Source organism: Thunnus thynnus, chromosome 6, assembly GCF_963924715.1.
Source record: "Thunnus thynnus chromosome 6, fThuThy2.1, whole genome shotgun sequence".
NCBI lineage: Eukaryota > Metazoa > Chordata > Actinopteri > Scombriformes > Scombridae > Thunnus > Thunnus thynnus.
The window spans coordinates 11,268,887-11,288,386 of record NC_089522.1 but is presented as its reverse complement, the minus strand read 5'-3'; the positions used below and the strand labels follow the sequence as shown (position 1 = coordinate 11,288,386).

Below are 19,500 nucleotides of genomic sequence, written 5' to 3'. Positions count from 1 at the left end.
ATAGAAACACTGTAATATCGGTGACAAAACAAGGAAGAGGGAAAAAAAAGAAGAAACACAAGGACAATAACAACAATTGCAGATGGTTTCGTGTGAGTGTTGTTCTCATTGTCTACTTTGATAGCTTTTTTAGGGTTAACCATAGCTATCTAATAACTTCCTCTTGCTGCAATTGTTGTAATCAGCTTGTAATAAACTAAATGTCAGGTAGCTGCCGTGGAAACAGGAATAGTATACAGTTTCTTCTTCGCTGGTTTTCTGTGGCTGACTTGCTTGTCTGTCCTCTGCACATGCCCAGTAGGAGGAGAGTTGCCTGTTATGTCGTTTTAATGCTGACAGATATTTGCAGGAACAAGCTGAAACTCCTGCTGTGGACACGTCGTTTTTGCTCGAAAACTGCGTTTAAGAATTTAGCCAGCTTTATGTAGACATAGTCTCAGTTTGACATAAACCAAGTAAGAGAGAACAGCTACGAGAAAGAGGTGCCAAAGTGAGGGAAGAGACAGACCACATATGTGACCATAAGCTCTGAGCTACATTAACCTCAACAAGCAAACATGCAAGTAGCATATGCATGTGCTCCACACATTGTGGTCCTATTAAAGTGGCAAATATACATGTTCTCCTTATACAGCTTTGGGTGTCTGCATATACGGACTTGTTCACATATTTGTTGCTGCATTAAGTCCAAACAGACTCGAAAACTTTGGGCTGTGTGTGGACCCTCGGGGACGTGGGCAGATGACAAATTTTGTTCAGAAACATGAGTCAACCTCTGTGTCGTACCCTGGAAAACACTGACCCCCCAAAAGAAACAAAATATTTTATTTATGTTATTAACTTATTTTTGTGCACTCATTTCATTTCAGCTCAGTGTGAGAGTCTCTACTGCGTTTTGCTGTCATTTACGGTCACGCTAGTTTCTCTTCCTCTGCTCTCTGGCGGGTTTCAGCCCCTCCACATACACACGGAGCGGAGCAGAGGAGAGACGGGTGAAGTGAAGATAACGTTACTAAAGTTGATGACAACTCCATTTGTTACGTTACTGTAAATGCAATAAAAGCTTTGCAAGTAAGAAGCCAAACATACCCAACCCCAATCTGGCGACAGTGGCGAGGATGCCGGAGGCTAGCGTGACTTTGTAAAAAAAATTGTTCTGAATGGATCATTGAGAAATAAGATAAAACATGGGAAGACTTGAATATGACTCCTTTAACTGTTTGTTTGATCAGGTCCAAATGTTCTGTAATATTGTAATTAACTGGGTTGGGACTATCAAAAATACTGACTGATGCTTTTGAGGAAGAAGAAACTATAAAATACAGCTTCAAGTTCCCATTCATCTATTGTTTAGACTACATTGTTCAGGATTAATAAGAGCTAAGCTTAAAGTCTCTCAGGTGAGTCTGTCATCAAACTACAAAGCTTTCTTCTGTTGAAGAAAATGAGCAGTTTTGGGTTTTTTTTAAAAAAAACCTATCTCTTCCCTAAAACACTTTTTCATATAGTCTCTGCTTTATCTCTGCTGTCTTTCTTATAAAAACACATTAATTCATTTCTATTATCATCCATGGGACTCATCTGTCCCTCCACTCATCTTTTAATAAAAAGTCCCACTCATTTCAGTCACAGAAGCCTTTATTCATCCCCTCATGTTTCTCTCAGTAGAAACACACTGCCAGACTGACACAAGACAGCCCAGCTCGAAAAAAAAACCACGCATATCAGGAAGACCTCCCTTGTATTGCACTCTCTTCGCATGAAGTCTACTTTCCTTCACCTACTTCTGCACTTTGTAACTCAAGTGAACGCAGAGTAAAATGAAAAGACCACACATTTCACCTGGTGAGTCTATTTAAAGGAGGCAGCAGGTGATCCTAATACATTCAATTCAAGTTTAACTGCATTTCTTCTTTAATATCAGTGTCCTGTGCTTTAGCCTACTCTACACTAACTGTCTGGCAAAATATAGTGGCTCTGAATTAAACGTTTATTTAAATCTCTCATCATACCATTTCTTAACAGTAGCTTGGTCTCAACACAGGAAGGGTTACTCCCAAATCTTTGGCCCAACATCACCAGATATGATGGAGGTACAACAGTTTGTATTCAAAACAATATCTCCTTTTATTAAGCAGCTTAGGCCTGTGTAGTGATCCTGCTGTGGATTTAGGCCGCAAGGGCTACGGAAATAAAGCGTGTTAAATAGGACGTCATGTTTTTAAGAATACACTGTACTATCCATGAGAATACATTACTGACCATCTAGTTGATTTACATCTCAGGCGTTTAGCCGACACACTCACACACAGTTATTCTCCTGCAAGCACAAACGAAAGGTTACGAGCACACTGGTGAATCATCATAACTGTAAGTAGCTTAATAAAAGAAAATAAAAAAAGTGTCAAGATTTTTTTTTACATACAACAGCTACATCAAATGGAGATCATGTTCGTATTACACAACTGGAATTTCACCTTCAAGTTCTCCAAACAAAATCAGTCTTAATCATAGGCCCAATAAAACTACTTCTCCATTACAGAGACCTGATCTATTCCATCTCAAGTCAATATAATATTTCATAATGGCCATATGTCTTAATCAAGGGTTCAAAACCCAAAATGAGTCATTGCCCTACCTCTAGGAGGTCACCACATGACAAAAGCAGCAAAGTTTTTTAATGACTTGTGTTCTAATGGTGATAAAATGACTTTCAAGTCGTCAGCTGAAACATTTTCCAAACTTCTTATAAGTATATTAACGTCAGGCCTTAGAGAATGTTCTGGCTCAATTTTAGTACTATCTGTATGCCAAAACCTTAGTCCACTAGAACACCCCATAAAACTGTATTACAGATAGCTTGTAGTTGCATACAGAGAAACACCCTGTGTATTCTAGCATTAATGGTCCCAGCACTGTGACTGGAATATATCTTATTGTCTGTAGATTGTTCATTGTTACAACAGTTGAAGAACTTTTTATCTCTGTTGAAACCAATCCAGATTTGTAGTTGGGTATGTACTACCTGTGGACATAAGTAAGAATATTCATCCCTGTTTTGCACTCCAGAGTTTAAAAAGTTATTTTGGTGTTTTCTGCACAAGATCAAACTGCTTTGGAGCATGTGCTAGTGAACTGCTTATACCTATAGGCTATAACAGTGGTCAGGCAAGAGCACATGATGTCTTTGATTATACAGGCCTGTGTTGTTCCCATCTGAAATGAATGTCCCCTGGGGGCAGTGTATACAGGCCCGGTTGGATAATCTAATGCCTTGGATGTCATGTGTGTGACCCACAGCATTCAGGCAAAAGCTTCCTCATAGAGCACCACAGTATCAGCTCCCTGTCCTTTATTGCTACCTTGGATGAGGTGTGGAAAACGCTTAACAACCGATTGCTAATCAGAATGTACTAGGAAGAACTGCTTCATGTCGTCACTAGGCTGGAATTTGAACGGGTGTAAAATCAAGTCATAAAACATCTGTTTGCTTTCACAAGCATGCACGTACACATGAACCAATGATATGCACACACACACACAAACACAACATGTGCACACACTCACTCACAGGCTCCTGCAGCTGAGGTCACAGCTGTTTGACAGCAACCAAACCCCACTTGTGTGAGCAGAGAAACAGAAACTGTAATCCCCCTTACACCCTGAGCTAACTTGTACCAATCTACAAGGTTGGCCAATATTGCTTTCAGCAGAGATAAACATTAGCATATAGGGCATAATAAATATGGTTAATCTATACATGAAACTGAGCAACACTAGAACTGAGGTTGAAAATCTCAAGAAACAAGTCAAATGAATTCCTGAATTCACAAGGCTCTTACTATTTTCCCTAGCAACTAGATTTTACACTCCACCACTGCTTTAGTATCGGTCACTGATTTGGATTGTGTTATTTTGGCAGTTACACACACAAAAAGCATCGTGAAATCCTGCCATAAAAATGTTACTTGCGCATCACTGAATTTTGGAAGATACACCTATGATAGATTCACAGTTCATCAGTGGATCAACTCATTGAGAAAACACAGAACCCCCATTCACAAGGCTACAGCCCCTGGCTCCTCAGCACACTGATGTGATCTAGGCCACGCTGCTCTCAGCAGCAGAGGGGAGAGCTGAGCTTTGGAGCAGCTTGCATCTTCTGCCAGTCTGTCAAACACAGGGGAGTGATGCGAAAGAGGCAAGGCATCGCTGCTGCTGAAGGTAACACACTGTGCGGGACTTTGAAAGTTCAATTCTTCCAGTTCATTAACTAAATGCTGGTATATTGCTGCTAAGTAAAAATCATTTTATCATGAAAATGTTTTTTGTTAACAATTCTATAACTACTTTGAATGTCAAGTTGTACATCTGGTCCCATTTCAGTTTTCTGGCAACATGGATTTAACAGTATATGCTGTTAAAATGGTACAAGTATCAACTTATGACATTATCAGTGGTAACGACAGGCTGTTTGATAAGAGTCAATGTAAAATTTGATTGGGCTGCAAAGTTTTCTTCACTAGTTCAAGTCCATTTCATGTCGTGTAGTTCAAGACCTCTTTGATGGAAAGCTTTCATAAGGTCATAACTTTCACTTGAGCACAGCAAATCTTAAATATTTTTCAAATGTCTGAAACTATTTGAGTGGAAAGCTATGTTTAACTCAATGTGCCCTTGTGAGGGCCTTGAAACTTACTATTTTAAATGAAAACAGTTAAAATACTATTTTAGATACTGCTAGATATTGAAAGCCAGATGGATAATGAGAGTGGAGAAGACCTAAATTAGATGAGTGCCAGATGAGGGCTGCCTTGCTGAGCTGTCTGCTCAATGGGATTTTCTGAGAGCGAGTGTGCATATGCAAATATGGCAGGTGTCACCTTCACTTTCTCTCTTTCCCTCTCCAACTCCCTCACACAAACAAAAAGATCATGTTTCACTCACACAAACAACTTCAACTCAACGCTGACAATCATAGCAACAAAACATCAACTCACGCTCAAAGTCAGAATCATCATCTTCATCATCCTCTCCGTTGGACTCTGTTTGCATCGGCTCCCCGTCAAACATCACTCCTTTCCCCGTCTTGCCAACGGCACTGGCCCCATCTTGACTTCTGGTATCCCGCAAACGGGTGAAGTACTGTACTGCAAAATCCACCAGGTCTGACGGCCTTTGTCGCAGCACCTCCACAGTGTAGCCCTGCAGCAGTTCTGTCAACCCCACCGGTATCTCAATACTCATGGCTGTGTGTGGCTCGGTGGCGGCGTTTGCTATCTATCTACAGGAAGAGAAATGAAAATGAGTCAGAATTAGTATCAATACAGAGCCATACTTGTGGTTTAACCACTGGGCTGTGATTGTTAGTTTGAAAACCTGACTTTGACTTTTACTGTGCCAGTACACTGTGTGCCTCTGCGTGGCCTGTGAATGTTAAGTGGCTGATTACAGCTCTGCAAGGCAACTTGAATGCTCTGGGACAGCCAGGGTAACTGAAGAAATTACCATCAAGTTTGACAGCTGAACAGATACTACACTGCCATTTATAAGCAAGGTAGTGCAAGTGTTGCTGTGAGACATTGTCACTGAGCGGCTACTTTATCTAGAGGGGTGAGCCAAGGAACACACAGTTCCCTCAGCTGCACAGAACAGATATGAGTCCAACATTTGCCATGGGGGGGACCAGATAACCAGTGACATACGTTGGGTTTCAATAACATTACTGCTTCACATCGTCAGAAACTGAGCTGTGAACTTGGGTGGGTGGCCGGCTGAAACCTAGCTAGCTGAGCGGCTAATTAGCTAATACTCATGACATCTAGGTTAGCCACTTAACTGCGTTTTACGATCCACAGATAGACTAGCCGATCACTTGACTGAACTTACCCATCTATAACTTAGCAAACAGGGGAATGACTGCAGCAGACGTAACGTTAGTCGAGCTGCGATTCAAGTGCAATGGTGGTGTCTCACTTTCAACCCTCCAAAGCATTAGCTACCCTGCTAGCTGGTGTGCCACCTTCAAGGAAGCCTTTCCCGTTAGCTTACGTTATAGTATGGCGCACTGGCTGCAGGGGCTAAGCCACAGATCATTGGCCGACTAGATAAACGTTGCTATGCAAGCACAGAAAGTTGTACTGGACCAGTAAGCTAACCTAATGTTACCAAGTGTCACTTACGTGCGATTCTGTCTCCCCGGCTAAACTAGCCAGTCCCCTCCTTCTCGGCGTCTTCCTTGTTCTCTCTTATTTCGCCTCTTCTTTTTAGCCAGTCTCTTTGCCAGTGTAGCGACCGTATCCCTCCACAGAAGACACTTGTCCAACGTAAAGCCAACAATTTGTACGTTAGCGTCACCTAGCTAACGTTTAGTAGGCTGTTTTAGCTCGCCAGCCAGCTGTACAGCGATGCTGGCTAAGTTGAGGGTAGAAAAGCACTCGACTTCACCACTGCAGCCTCTTTACGACGTCCACGTACTTTGCTGAGGGTGGGACTTGCTGTGACAGCAGGGAGAGCTGGCTAAGTAGCAAGCTAACGGGCTGACTTGCTAACTACTTGTTAGCAACTGCCGGTTTTCTTTTGCCAACAGCCGAGCGGCTCCACTCTCTCCTCAAGACACAAGTAAGTCAGCTGCTGCAGCCAGGTGACAAATCCTAAGCTCGGCGTTTACAGCGCTGCGCCACACCGCCAAAATAAAGCCGTGAAGTCTAACCAGAAGTACCAACGAAAACGTCTTTTTAACGTTATTCCAGCACTACGACGGCTAATTATAACGGAGGATGCTTGCAAATATGCACTGAAAGCACGTCTCGTCCCTCCCGGCGAGGCGCTCGCTCCTCAGCTCTACATGCACGAATGAACCGTGAGCAGGCGCGGTTAGTCTGTGAGGTTTGACATTGATTGACAGAAAGTTCGACCAATCAGAGTAGAAGTTTAGAATATCCCAGCCAATCGGTTGTAGTCATGGAAGTTAAAGGCAGAACCATATTAGTACACTCTAAATAGGACCACACCTACAGAGGCGGCCTTATCAGTTTAGTAGGGATCTCTAGAAATATTGTGTTTTATGATTTATGATTTTGTATTTATGTGTTATGTGTTTTTTTTTCTTTTTTGTTATTGTATGTTTCTCTCCTTAAGTTGAGGGTAGGTTCATTGTATAAGCCTGCGGCTTCTTGACCTCCTTAAAAATATACAGTACCTGTGATATGGAATTTTGTTGTTGCTTTTATTGCTGTTGTTATTTTTATTTACGTATTTATTTTACTCATTCATTGGGTATTACTGAATATTTTCATGGTCTTAGACTGATAACACATCTTGATCAGACACCTGCAAGTTTGCAACAGAAAGTCTTTTTTTTAAAAGCTATTAGGTGTAAAAATACTCAAAACACTTTTGTCCAAGTTCCCTTCCATGTCCTAATCATTCACTTATTTCCTAGCCTGCCATTCATCTTCTGTTCCATCCATCATTTCCTTCTGTCCTTCCAGACTTTCAGTGCACTTCAGACAGATGAGACAGCACAATATGCTGTTATTCTCTGAATTCATAAATCAAATCTTCATGTAACCCTTGAAACTGCATTCCACCCAAGTAAATGTGTCAGCCTGTTTTTCTGTCTATTTTTGTATACACAACTTCAGTGCATTCATGGTGCTGATTCTTGTTTCCTTTTCCACCTTCCTGCTCTTGTTTTAATCCAGGTGTACAATCAGTATTCCCCTGCAGAAATGAGGCCAGTCGAGGTGGAGCGGGGTCACTGAGAGAAGATCTATAGGTGCCTATTCTGAGGTTTGCTAAGCACCACCACAGTCCATGTAGCATCTCCTCTCTCCCATTCCTCAGCTGTCACAGAGGTAAAGCCGTTGCCATGGCCACAGCGAGCCTGGATTTAATTCCTCCAACCGGTTTCTGATTGGCTTAGGTCTTTGTTTCAATAAACATAGAGATAAAAGAGACCTCCAGGCTCCCTCTGCTGGGAAAGGAAACTTTAGGAATAACACATTCTTAAGAGAGCAGGATTTAGCTGACTGTTTTAAGATTTTCTCACAGACATTGCAACCAATTCCAAACTGCAGAAATGCTTTTTCAAAAACGGATCAAACTCCTCCAAACAAACCACATCATCAGTATAACAGTATCTCAATCCCAAAGGGTGGATGACGAATTGATTGAAAACACATTACTGAAATTCATTTAGCTTGTGAACCCTAATGTTCTCCACTTGTTAGGAGTAATCACTGCTGTATGTGAATTGGCCTGTGATACTTCTCATGTCTACGTATCTCCCATGGGAGTGCATTTTTCTGTGGAAAGATTTCCCTCTGGATTCACAGGAACATGAACAAGTGGTGGCACAATCCTTACTGTAAGTGACAGATGAATATTCACATGTAAAGACTCTACTCTTGGCTTTTCCTAGAAGTGACATCCTTTGGGAGTTGCTGCTAATGGGGTTCCAACTAAGTCCAAAAATGTCTCAAGGAGAGCTCATAGCCTACATATTCAGAGAAAGAGAGAGAGAGAGAGAGGCAAGGAGAAAGAAAATGGGGCAAAGAAAAAAGAAAGCAAGAGAGACAGAGATGGAGTGAGAAAGATAGCGTGTACAGTGTGTGAGTGTGTGTATATACTGTGTGTGTGTTTTAGTATCTATCCTCTCCAAACATCACAGCGTCGGACTGCTGACGAACAGCCAATTTCCTCTGTAGTCGTTATCAGGTGTTGACATGAGGATGAGTAAAGGAGAATGGGGGGGGGTGGGGGTGAGAGAAGGGGGCTTTATGAAGAGACAACTGAGTGATGAAGAGTACTGTGCCATGTGCTTGCAGTGATGTGGGTTGCCTGGGTAGTTAACCTTGTTGGATTTCATCCTTACACTGCCATCATCCAGTGTGCCTGATAAAAGCAGAAGTGACACTATTAATAAATTAAAAATTTTGAAACAATTTGCACTGTTCAGACTCAGTAACACGGGCAGCGATGGAGGTGAACACTACAAAACATAAACACAGTACAGCATGTATTTCATTCTATCAAATTCAGTAGGGGAGAACGGGGTAAATAGAGCCAGTGGGTAAAATAAGCCACCCCCTTTATCTAGGTAACCATAAGCAAAATTAATCATGTGACCACAAATTAAGAAAGAATAGTTCACATTACTCAATCCATCTTGGACTCAAGCAAAACAGAGCAAGTTTTGGACATTATTACATGTTAATTTAAGTCAGTGTAAGCTACAAAACAAGGTCATAAACTTAGCATAATTGTGGATCTGAGCCACTGTGTAAAACAGTTTTGTCAAAATGGAGGTTGTGGGGTAAAAAGTGCCAGTGATGTTGGGGCAAGTTGAGTCAATGGCTCAATTTACCCCCAAAATTATTTTCTGATATTCTAGAGTCTAGAGACCCTGTTCATGTTAAGTATTACAATGTTGATGAATAAATACCTAATTGTTGACAAATGTTAAATTTAAGCCACAAACATGCTGTACATACAGACAGGTGACAAATTAAAGGAAAAGCCAACATAAAGTGTCTTAGTAAGGTGTTGGTCCACCAGAGCAGCTTCAATAAACCTTGGAATTGATTCTACAGTCTCTGAACTCTTCTGGAGGGATGAACACTATTCTTCAAAAAGATATTTCCTCATTTGGTGTTTTGATGATGGTGGTGGAGAGCGCTGTTTAACACCTCAGTCCAATATCTGCCATAGGTGTTCAATTGGGTTGAGAGCTGGTGACTGTGAAGGCCATGACATATGATTCACATCATTTTCATACTCATCAAACCTCAGTGACCCCTCGTGCCCTGTGAATTGGGGCATTGTCGTCCTAGAAGAGACCACTCCCATCAGGATAGAAATGTTTCATCATAGGATAAAGGCGAACACTCAGAACAACTTTGTATTGATTTGCAGTGACCCTTCTCTCTAAGGGGACATGTGGACCCAAACCATGCCAGTAAAATGCTCCCCACAGCATAACAGAGCCCCCAGACCCCCTCACTGTAGGAGTCAAGCATTCAGACCTGGACCAGTTTTTCCTTTAGCTCACAGTTTAATCTTTACTGAAAATGTTTAGGTAACATGTTGAACAACAAGACACAAACATATGATTTTACTTAAAAGTACAAGTTTTTTCCTTTGTTAAATTGATGGCATTAATAAAGTTCAAAATTATTTTTAATTTTATAATTAATTTGTTTGATTTTGTGTAATTTTTATATCAGTATATAATGGTATCACTATTGACCCCATCCCTATGCTCATTTTACCCCTACCTTGGGGTAAGTTGTGCCATAGGACTAATTTTTTTGATGGGTCATTGTTCTTAAACCATAATAATTAGATAACTTGTTTTAATTTCCATGGGTACACAACAACCTGAGGTATATATAGTTACAATTATTTGAAACAAATACACTTTCATTTTGTAGTAAAATCATCATATGTAAAAAGTGGCTCATGTAACCCTGTTCTCCCCTATTTTGGAAACTATTGGTATGGCTCAAAATGGGTTGGTGATAAGAAAACTTTGTAAGATTGTATTGTATTAGGACCTCAATGTTTGGACAAGAAAGTTGGGGACAATTCAAACCCTGAGATTGAAAAATTAAAGTCCCAAAAAAGAATAAATCCTAGTCAAAAGAAATGGCAAATCTCTGTATTTTCAATCTTCAGCCAAACCTTTGGTTCATTCATGCCTGCATGTGGACCAATGTGGAAATGCAGTTCTGGCTTTACATTCATATAACCCTGTCTATCTTCAATGAATTTGTGATGGAATACCGCCACCTGCTGGCTGATATGTGCTTTTTAAACCCTGTAACAACCAACTCAACTGCTGAAACAATTTGAACCCCTCAGGTGATGTTTTTTTTTGCATCGTTCTTCACTTTTTGCTTATGAAACACCACAGCAATCAGGTCAACCAAGGCCTAAAGCCCATACTGACCCACTCAGCTTCACTGTGCTGTACATGATGGTGCAGGAAAACAAATGAAAATTGTATTTTTTTCACCTGCAGAGGAATCTTTGGGTGGGTTATCCTCCAGCAGTATTATGTGTATTTATGTATTTATGCACTGTTGTATTTGTGATAGCAGCTCCATGAAAGGTGTGCTGGTTAACGATGCATCTAGATGAATGCTTGAATCATTTGTATTATATTTTTTGGTCTAAATGTGATGTGATAACAAGACAGATGTGGCACAGAACCTGTTTTCAAATGTTTTTGTATCACCACATGAATGTAATTGTCTCTCAGTTCCCTCTGAAGTAAAATTCCTCTACACTTACTAAACCTGTTATGGAGAGAAGTGGTGAAAATATTCCAGTCAGGCCGTACAGTTAAACAGTCATATAGTTTATTCTGTCAAGAGTATGGACATTATGAACATTCTAGTAACAAGTAGTTTGACTTTCAGTGATTCTGAAGTAACTGCATTATTACATATTATAAACATCTTATATACAACATTTTGTCACACTTGAAGGAATTAGTCTAATGCTGATACTCAACTTACTATGAAGTGGCTACGACGCGTCATCGTAGTGTACAGAGTCTCAGACTTTGAAATTAGAGTGAACAGTTCTGTAACATCTGTATTTGGGTCAATATAAGGTTTGGGGTACACTGTCTTTAGAGATGTAGCAAACAAAAGTGGCACTTAGTTGAATGTTTACCTTTTGTCACATTATAGTTGAGTATCAGCATCAGGCTATTCAAATAAAGTGTCATCTGATTTTTAGTAAACTGTTAAAAAAAACACATTACTTTACAAGGAAGACTCAAAAATGTGATGTCTCAATATTTAGTCTATGTGGCCCGATGTGCTGCATATAAACTCCCATTTCAGTGATTTGATACTTTATGTTGATGCATGATTGTGTTCAAGTTGGATTTATATTTACACAACGTAATATAAAAATTGTAGCATTCTTTGCTCTGTCACATTTATACTGTACGTCTGCTGGGATTAGCATTGCTTTTCTTCCTGACTTTCTCTAGGTTTTACATCACATAGCTGAGTTTTCCTCTGCAGATGAGTGAAAAGTTTCGGGTGACAATCATGATGCTGACCTTTATTGACTTTGTTGATAAATATTTTGCCGTCAATGCCAAAGAACTGAATAACTGTGCAGTTCAACTAATGTCACTGGCAAACACAACATGACGGTTTTGGTCCAGTCCAGTCAAATCTATGCATGATACAGAACCCAACTGTGAACATTTAAGTTGGTTTGCTTGAATCAAATCTAAACTTAATTAAATAAGTAATGATTGAGAACAATTATTTTTGTATGAGTCTATACATTGTTTTTTCAGAAAATCCTACATAATATGCCTTTAACCTTTGAAACAGCTTTTTGAGTTTGTAGAGTGGTCCAAAAAGAGTTATCTTACAGCAACATCACATTTCTACATTCTCTCAAATTTAAAATGTATTGTTAGCTTTACAAAAGCCTCCCAATATCTCAACATGTACAAATAACAGCAAGGAAAAATAATGAAATCATTCAATACAGAACAGTCTTTTTGTATTGTTAATACTTGGTATTATTATATGATGGACTGAACTTCTTGTTTTCCCAACCCAACGGGATCAAATGGCTAAGTTATACAGTCATTCTGCAATATAGCAAACCAAGCAGGGCAATTTAAAAGCCTGGTCTTTAATGTAAAGTATTGTGTTTCTAGTTACTATGGGTGTCTTTAGGCAGGCTAAAACAAAACAGGTGTTTAAAGGAGCTTGGCATTCACTCCAATGAGAAAGTGTGTCCAAACTTTTGACTGGTAGAGATTCAGAAACTGTTGTTGACCCATATCTGCTTATTGGACAGTCAGACATAAATAGAAAGAGACAGACAAGAGGAAGACAAGCAGAGACACAATTACTGAGCCAAGAGCCGTAACAGATGTGATGACAGACAGCCAGAAAACCACAGTAAGCTCTGCACAGTCCATCTATGTCAAAACACACACACTTGTGGACTCACACGTACATGCACAAACACACTCACATGTAGTGAAGATGGACATTCCTCATAGTAATAAGGCACAAACAAACACTAGACCAGAATCCAAAAATAAACATATAATACAAATCCAATAAAAATCTCTTATGGAATCTTAGTAAAATGAATCTGATGCCTTTTTTCTCAGAAATGTGCCTCAGTTCGGCGAAAACCTGATACTGGCAATTTAGAACAAATTGTCTTTGATCTGAGATGTAACCGAGGGTTTTATGAATGGAGAGAGATACATTAAGTCTCTCACTCAGGTCCATTTTAAGTTTTTTTTAAGTAGAGATACTTCAAGATTGAAGTGAAAGAAATTTCCTGAAAAGCATATTTTTGAAAGCAGTGCAAGATTTTCCCCAACAAGATGGCTGTTAGGATCTGGTTACAAAACAAAAACATTTTTTAACATCACATGGTTTAAACATTCATAGTTCTGTGACAAACTGCAACGAGACTTGAGTTTTTTTTGCAACACAACAATGCTGACTTAAACACACAGTAGTAAAATACTCTCTATGAAAAATCATATCAGAAACATTGTCATACATTTCTGGGATGGCTGACTGTACATACATACAACCTTGAACCAGAAAAAAGTGTTATGAAGCTTCATGTAGCTGTAACAGTAAAAATTACATGTGTGACTGGTTAATGGTATAAAATTGCCTTGTCATGATGTGTAATCAATATATACTGTAGTAGCCTGTACATATAATTAATTCCTATAAATACTCTAGACAAGATAAATAAAAGATTTGTTTTGATTGTTGTATTTCTGTCAAGTGTTGTTAGCAATGCTATGCTCATACAGTGTATTACAATTTTGTTTAGCAATCAATCACTAGAAATGAATCAGATCAATCAACATTGTTGATAAAACCAGCAATAACTGAATTAGACTTTTCCAAAATGCAATATTTTGCATTTATTATAATATTTTGCATATTGCAATGCGTATCAACCATTTGAAAATGCACTTTCAAATGACCGAAATTACATTTTTTCACAGACTAAGTTTCTAAGTAGTTGCAATCTTTACACTTTAACAACCTGGATCATCTGTATTTTACTGATCTGATGATGAACTTCAAGTGTGATGTATTTTTCCATCTATTTACACTATTTTGGAAAAGTCTTCTTCAATTCTTGCTGGTCACTTGTGCTCTGACTCCATTCATGCAAACTCTGCACTGAACCTTTTCAGTGCACTTTAATCTCATAAAACTACAGAAAGACTGGCCTGTGCCCCCAAGTCCTCCATCATATATAACAGCTCTTTTCTTAGAAACAGTCATAAAGTCGATATATATATATATATATATATATATATATTAAAAAACAAAAACAAAAACAATGGCCCCATTTATAAACCGGCTGGCCAATTGAATTTCTCTTTGTTAGAGAAGTCGAGGCCTAATTAGATTCAGTGGTTTCCTGCCCTCGTTATTTTCTCTCCTTCACTTAATATAGAACATCTGTCCTAAATAAGGAGGATATTAACAGTCAAGTGGATTATTACATATTAACAGAGCGCTTCATCTGTACATAGCTATCTATCAGTATGGCAAACGTGCATACGATTCATGCTTGTATATAAGCATATTGGAATGGAAAGGGAAGCTTACAAGATGTGAGGACTGTGTCAGGCATTACACACCTTTAAGCCAGGTGTGTAGGAATAATATCTAGTAATAAAAAGTGACGGACTCCTACACACTGTCAGCACATATTGTAATAATTTCAGTAAAAGACCTTCGCCCACCACTTTTTAATCAAGACAAGGGATTAGATGGGGGAAAAAGTGCACACTCATGAGAAGAAAAGTACATTTTTGGGCTTAAAATCTCCAAGAAACCATTCTTTGCTGAAATTGAAACAGCTATCCATATAAACAGCAGACCAGCCTGATTTGAATTCGGTGAGTGTGTGCAGCTCTTATTATTCGCTGTAAACTGAAGACGCTAATTGTTCGCTCTCTTATCTCGACGCTCACACAAAAGGGAATCCTCAAAGCACCAAATGGACAACGAGCCTTGAAAGCGCGGCAGCATCCTACACCATTAATGAATACACATTTTTCACTGGGTGATTTCGCTGAGAAAAAAAAAGAAAAAAAGATGCTGCCATGGTTACTGACAGCTTCACTCCTCTCTTTCTCTCTCTTCTCCTCTCACTCCATCTCCATCTCTCTCCGCCCCCATAGCTAATGATAGCAGTAATATGCGCTCATGTAGTCTGACAGGTAGAGCTTTTGAAATGTGCTGTTACATCCTGCGTGGCTGAATCTATTGTACTGATGCCGTGCAGCAGGGGTGCTATTACAAGTTTGAATACTGGGACTGCGAAGCCTTTTTTGTGAGTGCTGTGCCTGCTGCAGCCCAATCAGGAGAAGATTGTGTTAGAAGTGCTTGTCATATAAACCCCTGGGGTTCTGGTTGAGGTTAAGGGTCTGGATTCCCACTGGGACTGGATGAATACATTATATCTACACTTCAATCCATGTCTGCATGCCTGGCAATGTAACCTGATATTTGGTCTGACATCATCTAATGCCTGAGAAAATACAGAAGATGCATTTACACCCTGATCTCCTTTCTATGTATTTCTGTAATTTTTAAAAATGTGTTTCAGTCCTTGTTTTACTGTCTTATAATATATTATTTGATGCATGTTATGCATTATGCAAAGCACTTTGAATTGCGTCTCTGTGGGACATGTGCTATATAATCTCCTGCTGATTTCAATGTATTAATCTTTCATTTTCCAGTGCAATTCAGCAGTTTTAAGTCATTACCAAGGTAAGAAAACTGTTAGCAAACATCAGAGATGATAAAAATAATAGTAAAACATAGTGTCTGCAGACCACCAGTGATTCCCAGTAATGACAGCAAGTCAAGCATTTAAGGTCTTTCCTGAGGCCATTTAGTGTGGTAAGATACAGCTTTAAACGAAGCAGAATTAATGACAGGTTAAGTGATGTGTCCCCTGTTAAATGAGTGGGAGCTGAAGCTGAAAAAAAGCCAGCTGTAAAATGACATACCTCATCTCTGAATCTGATATAATGTCACCTGATGCTGCTCTGACAACTGGCCACTAGGGACAGTGTGGATGGCTGTCAGTACATGATGTTTGAATCTGTAGTAGAACAAGGGGCTCTGTGATGGACAGAACAAAGAGTACTGGTCACCACAGCAACTAAAAAAAAAAAAAAAAAAAAAGCCCAGAGAGGGTGAAACAGGGTGACACGGGGTGAAACAGAGTGAGAGAGGGGAAGAGTGAAGTAAGAGAAAGTCAGAAGGAAAGATGGAATAGGCACGAAGCCAGAAATAATCTCATTCTGTCTGCCTTGTAGTGATCACCCTGGTTACTACACATGTATGATGGAGTAAAAAAAAAAAAAAAAATCTACCTCGCCGCCAGCCTGCTGCCGTGGTTACACGTGAGTAATGGTCACCGTGGATACCGCACTGTGCCTCCCCTGCACCCTCTGCATGAGTCCCTTTGAACTCTGGGTGGTAAAGAAAAAAGCCAGGGTGACACAGTAGAGTCTGTTTGTATGTCTGATGTTGTGGATGAATTGCCACATACATCAAGATGTTTGATCCCTTTCCACGTTTGATGTAAGAGGTGGACGAACACATGTAACTTTAAAACTCTTGACTCGTGCCAGAGAACCTGTACTTTGTCCCGCTTGGGCTTAGCACGTGTACAAGTACCTGCTCATTACAGTCTACGTGACACTATATAATGATAAGCTCAGTGAGCTTATAATTAATGGCTACCAAAAATATAGGTTACCATGATATTTATTGCTATAGTTTCATTGAAAACCCATTTGAAGCCAGGCTCAAGTTCAAGCACTGTGAGCTGCTGCAGAATGGACAGACTCATACTAACATTTTCGGTGTTTTTGATGCCAAAAGTTAAATTCTCACAAATGCCACTTTCTGTAACTCTATCTTTCCGTGTCTGGAATCTATTCTACTGCACATCCTGTTTTCCCCCCAAAAATGATGGCATTGTTGTGAGACAGGGGTTGGATTCCCGCTGTGGTCACTCATGCTAGAAATATATTCAGCCAATTACATCACGGTGCTTTGAATAAAAGTGTCTACAGAATGGCAGATCTACTCTTTTGTCCACAGTAAGAGAGCGATGTCTCGCTCGTTTTCCAGCTGGGCCCTGGTCTGCAGTCTGAGCTTAACGAAGAAAATATGGCCCCAGAGAATGACCCTAACAGTGAATTCAACTGTGACTTTACAGGTCAAAAGCTATACAGATGAGAGACCTTTTGACCCCTTGACCTTTGCCCTCTCCGTCTAATCCCCACCTGCAGAGAGAGATGGAACAGCTTTACTCGCTTAATTTTCCTGCTCTTCATTTCCCTACGCTCTTAACTACACTCCCTGACAGCGCATAGGACTTTATATGGAATGTACGGTATGGTGTACGGAGGCCCTCTTTGGTTATAAAAAGAAAATCACTTGATGGGTGGGAAAAATACACAAGATTTGAAACTAGTCCTCAGGCTGGATTTAGATGGATTAGACCAATCTTCATATGCAGTGTATCACTGCCAAGCATCTGTCTTCAGGCTAAAGAAAAATATGGAGAATGTCAAGGGAAGGGGATCTGTTATATATAAACAGAGTCACATGTGCTTACAGTATAAGTTTTTGGGTGACTATGAAAGCTGCCTGTGTCAAAAGGGGGTATTTTAGGTTATTTGTAAAACAGTGCAATCAAGGCAGAGGAGGCAGAGGAGATGGGAGATTAGTTTAGATCATACAGAGGAAAAAACTATGAAGAGACTTTGGGGTGATGACAGTTTCTCTTGAGCCCCCAGATCTGAGATGCTGATATTGTCTGTTACACGTTTAGTGACACTGAGTAGCTAGCTATCAAGTATTCACCCACAGCAGCTCCAGAGGTGATGTCCTCTAGCTGATCCTGACCTATGACCAGTCTGTCAGTGGTGGATGAGCAAAAAGGAAATGTCCCTGCACAGATCAATAATGTTTTATGTTACTTTAGTCATTACTACTTAAAAGCGAAGAGATGGAAACTTCGTTATTGCACTTTGAACCCCAGCGTACTGTAGCTTTACTTTACTTGAGTTGCATTTTTAGTGAGGTCTAATGGAGAGGATGAAATGATAGCCAAATAAGCCCACTGGCCAAAATACAATAGTCACATCCCTGACCATAAATTTTACAGGGAAACTGATCTACAGTAAGTAATGTTTCTGACCCCATCATCCAATTAAAAACCAGTGTAGTTTGCACAGTGGAAGTGGGTATATCTATCAATTCTAAGCAGAGAGGGGAGGTTTTTGTACACTATATGCCCAGAGGATGAAGTCACTTTTTATACTGAGAAAAAACATCAGTCTATATGCCCAAATGTATTTCCCAGACTGGAGAGTGATGTAGTTATGCCTGAAAGACCACTAGAAATTGAGCAGGCCTCTTGGGTGTAGGTTGGCAGTCGCCTTGGAACGCTGAACAGGTGGCACGAGTTACGTGTCTAGGAGCCTTGTGGTTGTGGTGATGTCGTGGCAGGGATTCGCTCTGTGATCCAGCTGGTCACCTCCTTCAGCACGGACTCAGCCACCTCTGGGAGGTCGTGGTGAAGGGCGTGGTAGCCTCCCTCATAGACCTGGAAAGACATTTAAGAGCAACGAGAGAGAGAGAGTCAGAGAGGTGGAACGCACACAACGAGGAAGTTGTTAAAACAGGTTTATCTGAGCTCTAAAAATGTTTGTTGAAATCTACATGAAACCATATAAAATGTGAGTCTCCTTAGCTAAACGTACAGGGAAATACTTAAGAGAAAATAATAATAACTTTATTTATGTAGAACTTTTCCAAACAGAGTTACAAAGTGCTTTCATTTAGCTGCAGAAAGTTCTGTGTCATCCAGCTCTTGATGTCAGAAAGACAGCTGAGTCGGGCTATGTTTGCAGTCTCACCAGGTTTAAAGGGAACATGCAGCTGTGTATCACAGCATACACATGAAAATCAATACTGTGTTTTTGATTAATGTGGCCCAGTGGCAGCATGTAAATGGAAAATAAAAGAGGACCTAAAATAAACCCTTGGGGAACACTTTGGTTGATCAATGTCAGTGATCTGAAATAAAACACTGTTTGCTCTGATTTGGAAAACCCCTGGAAGTATCTCATGATGGCACAGAAAAAAAAAGCAGAACTTCCACAATCTCACACATCTGATAAGAAGGAGGAACTCTATGTAACTCTCACCACCCATTTTACTTTTTTTCTCTTTTTCTCGTTTCCATCCCATATGATAAACCATGTGATAACAGAGTGTGTGAACTTCCTTCTTTACAGACACACATCCTTTTACAGATGAGGAAGGATTTATTGAGGTCAAACAGCCTCCAGTCTGTCTGTCTATGAATGCATCAGGCTAGAATTACTTGTACTTGGCATACGAGACTTTATGCTGCTTGAAG

General features: G+C 40.0%; 2 protein-coding genes across 4 annotated transcripts in view; both read right to left on the bottom strand.

Moving 5' to 3' along the window:
• prkar2aa (protein kinase, cAMP-dependent, regulatory, type II, alpha A) overlaps positions 1 to 6,860 on the bottom strand; it is a 45,309-nt gene extending 38,449 nt beyond the window's left edge. Inside the window, exons 1-2 of one of the 2 annotated variants that reach the window (XM_067591677.1) lie at positions 6,183 to 6,860; positions 5,001 to 5,280 (exon numbers count right to left, since the gene is read on the bottom strand). In XM_067591677.1, the coding sequence (XP_067447778.1) occupies positions 5,001 to 5,247 (247 nt within the window). In that variant the 5' untranslated portion in view covers positions 5,248 to 5,280; positions 6,183 to 6,860. Of the gene's footprint in view, positions 1 to 5,000; positions 5,285 to 6,182 lie in introns of both variants that reach the window. The other variant, XM_067591676.1, reaches the window with a different exon arrangement.
• A 4,489-nt stretch (positions 6,861 to 11,349) lies between these two features.
• Positions 11,350 to 19,500, bottom strand: part of mgll (monoglyceride lipase) — a 39,961-nt gene continuing 31,810 nt past the window's right edge. For both annotated transcript variants that reach the window (XM_067591675.1, XM_067591674.1), the window contains one exon: positions 11,350 to 18,681. In XM_067591675.1, the coding sequence (XP_067447776.1) occupies positions 18,550 to 18,681 (132 nt within the window). In that variant the 3' untranslated portion in view covers positions 11,350 to 18,549. The remainder of the gene's footprint in view (positions 18,682 to 19,500) is intronic.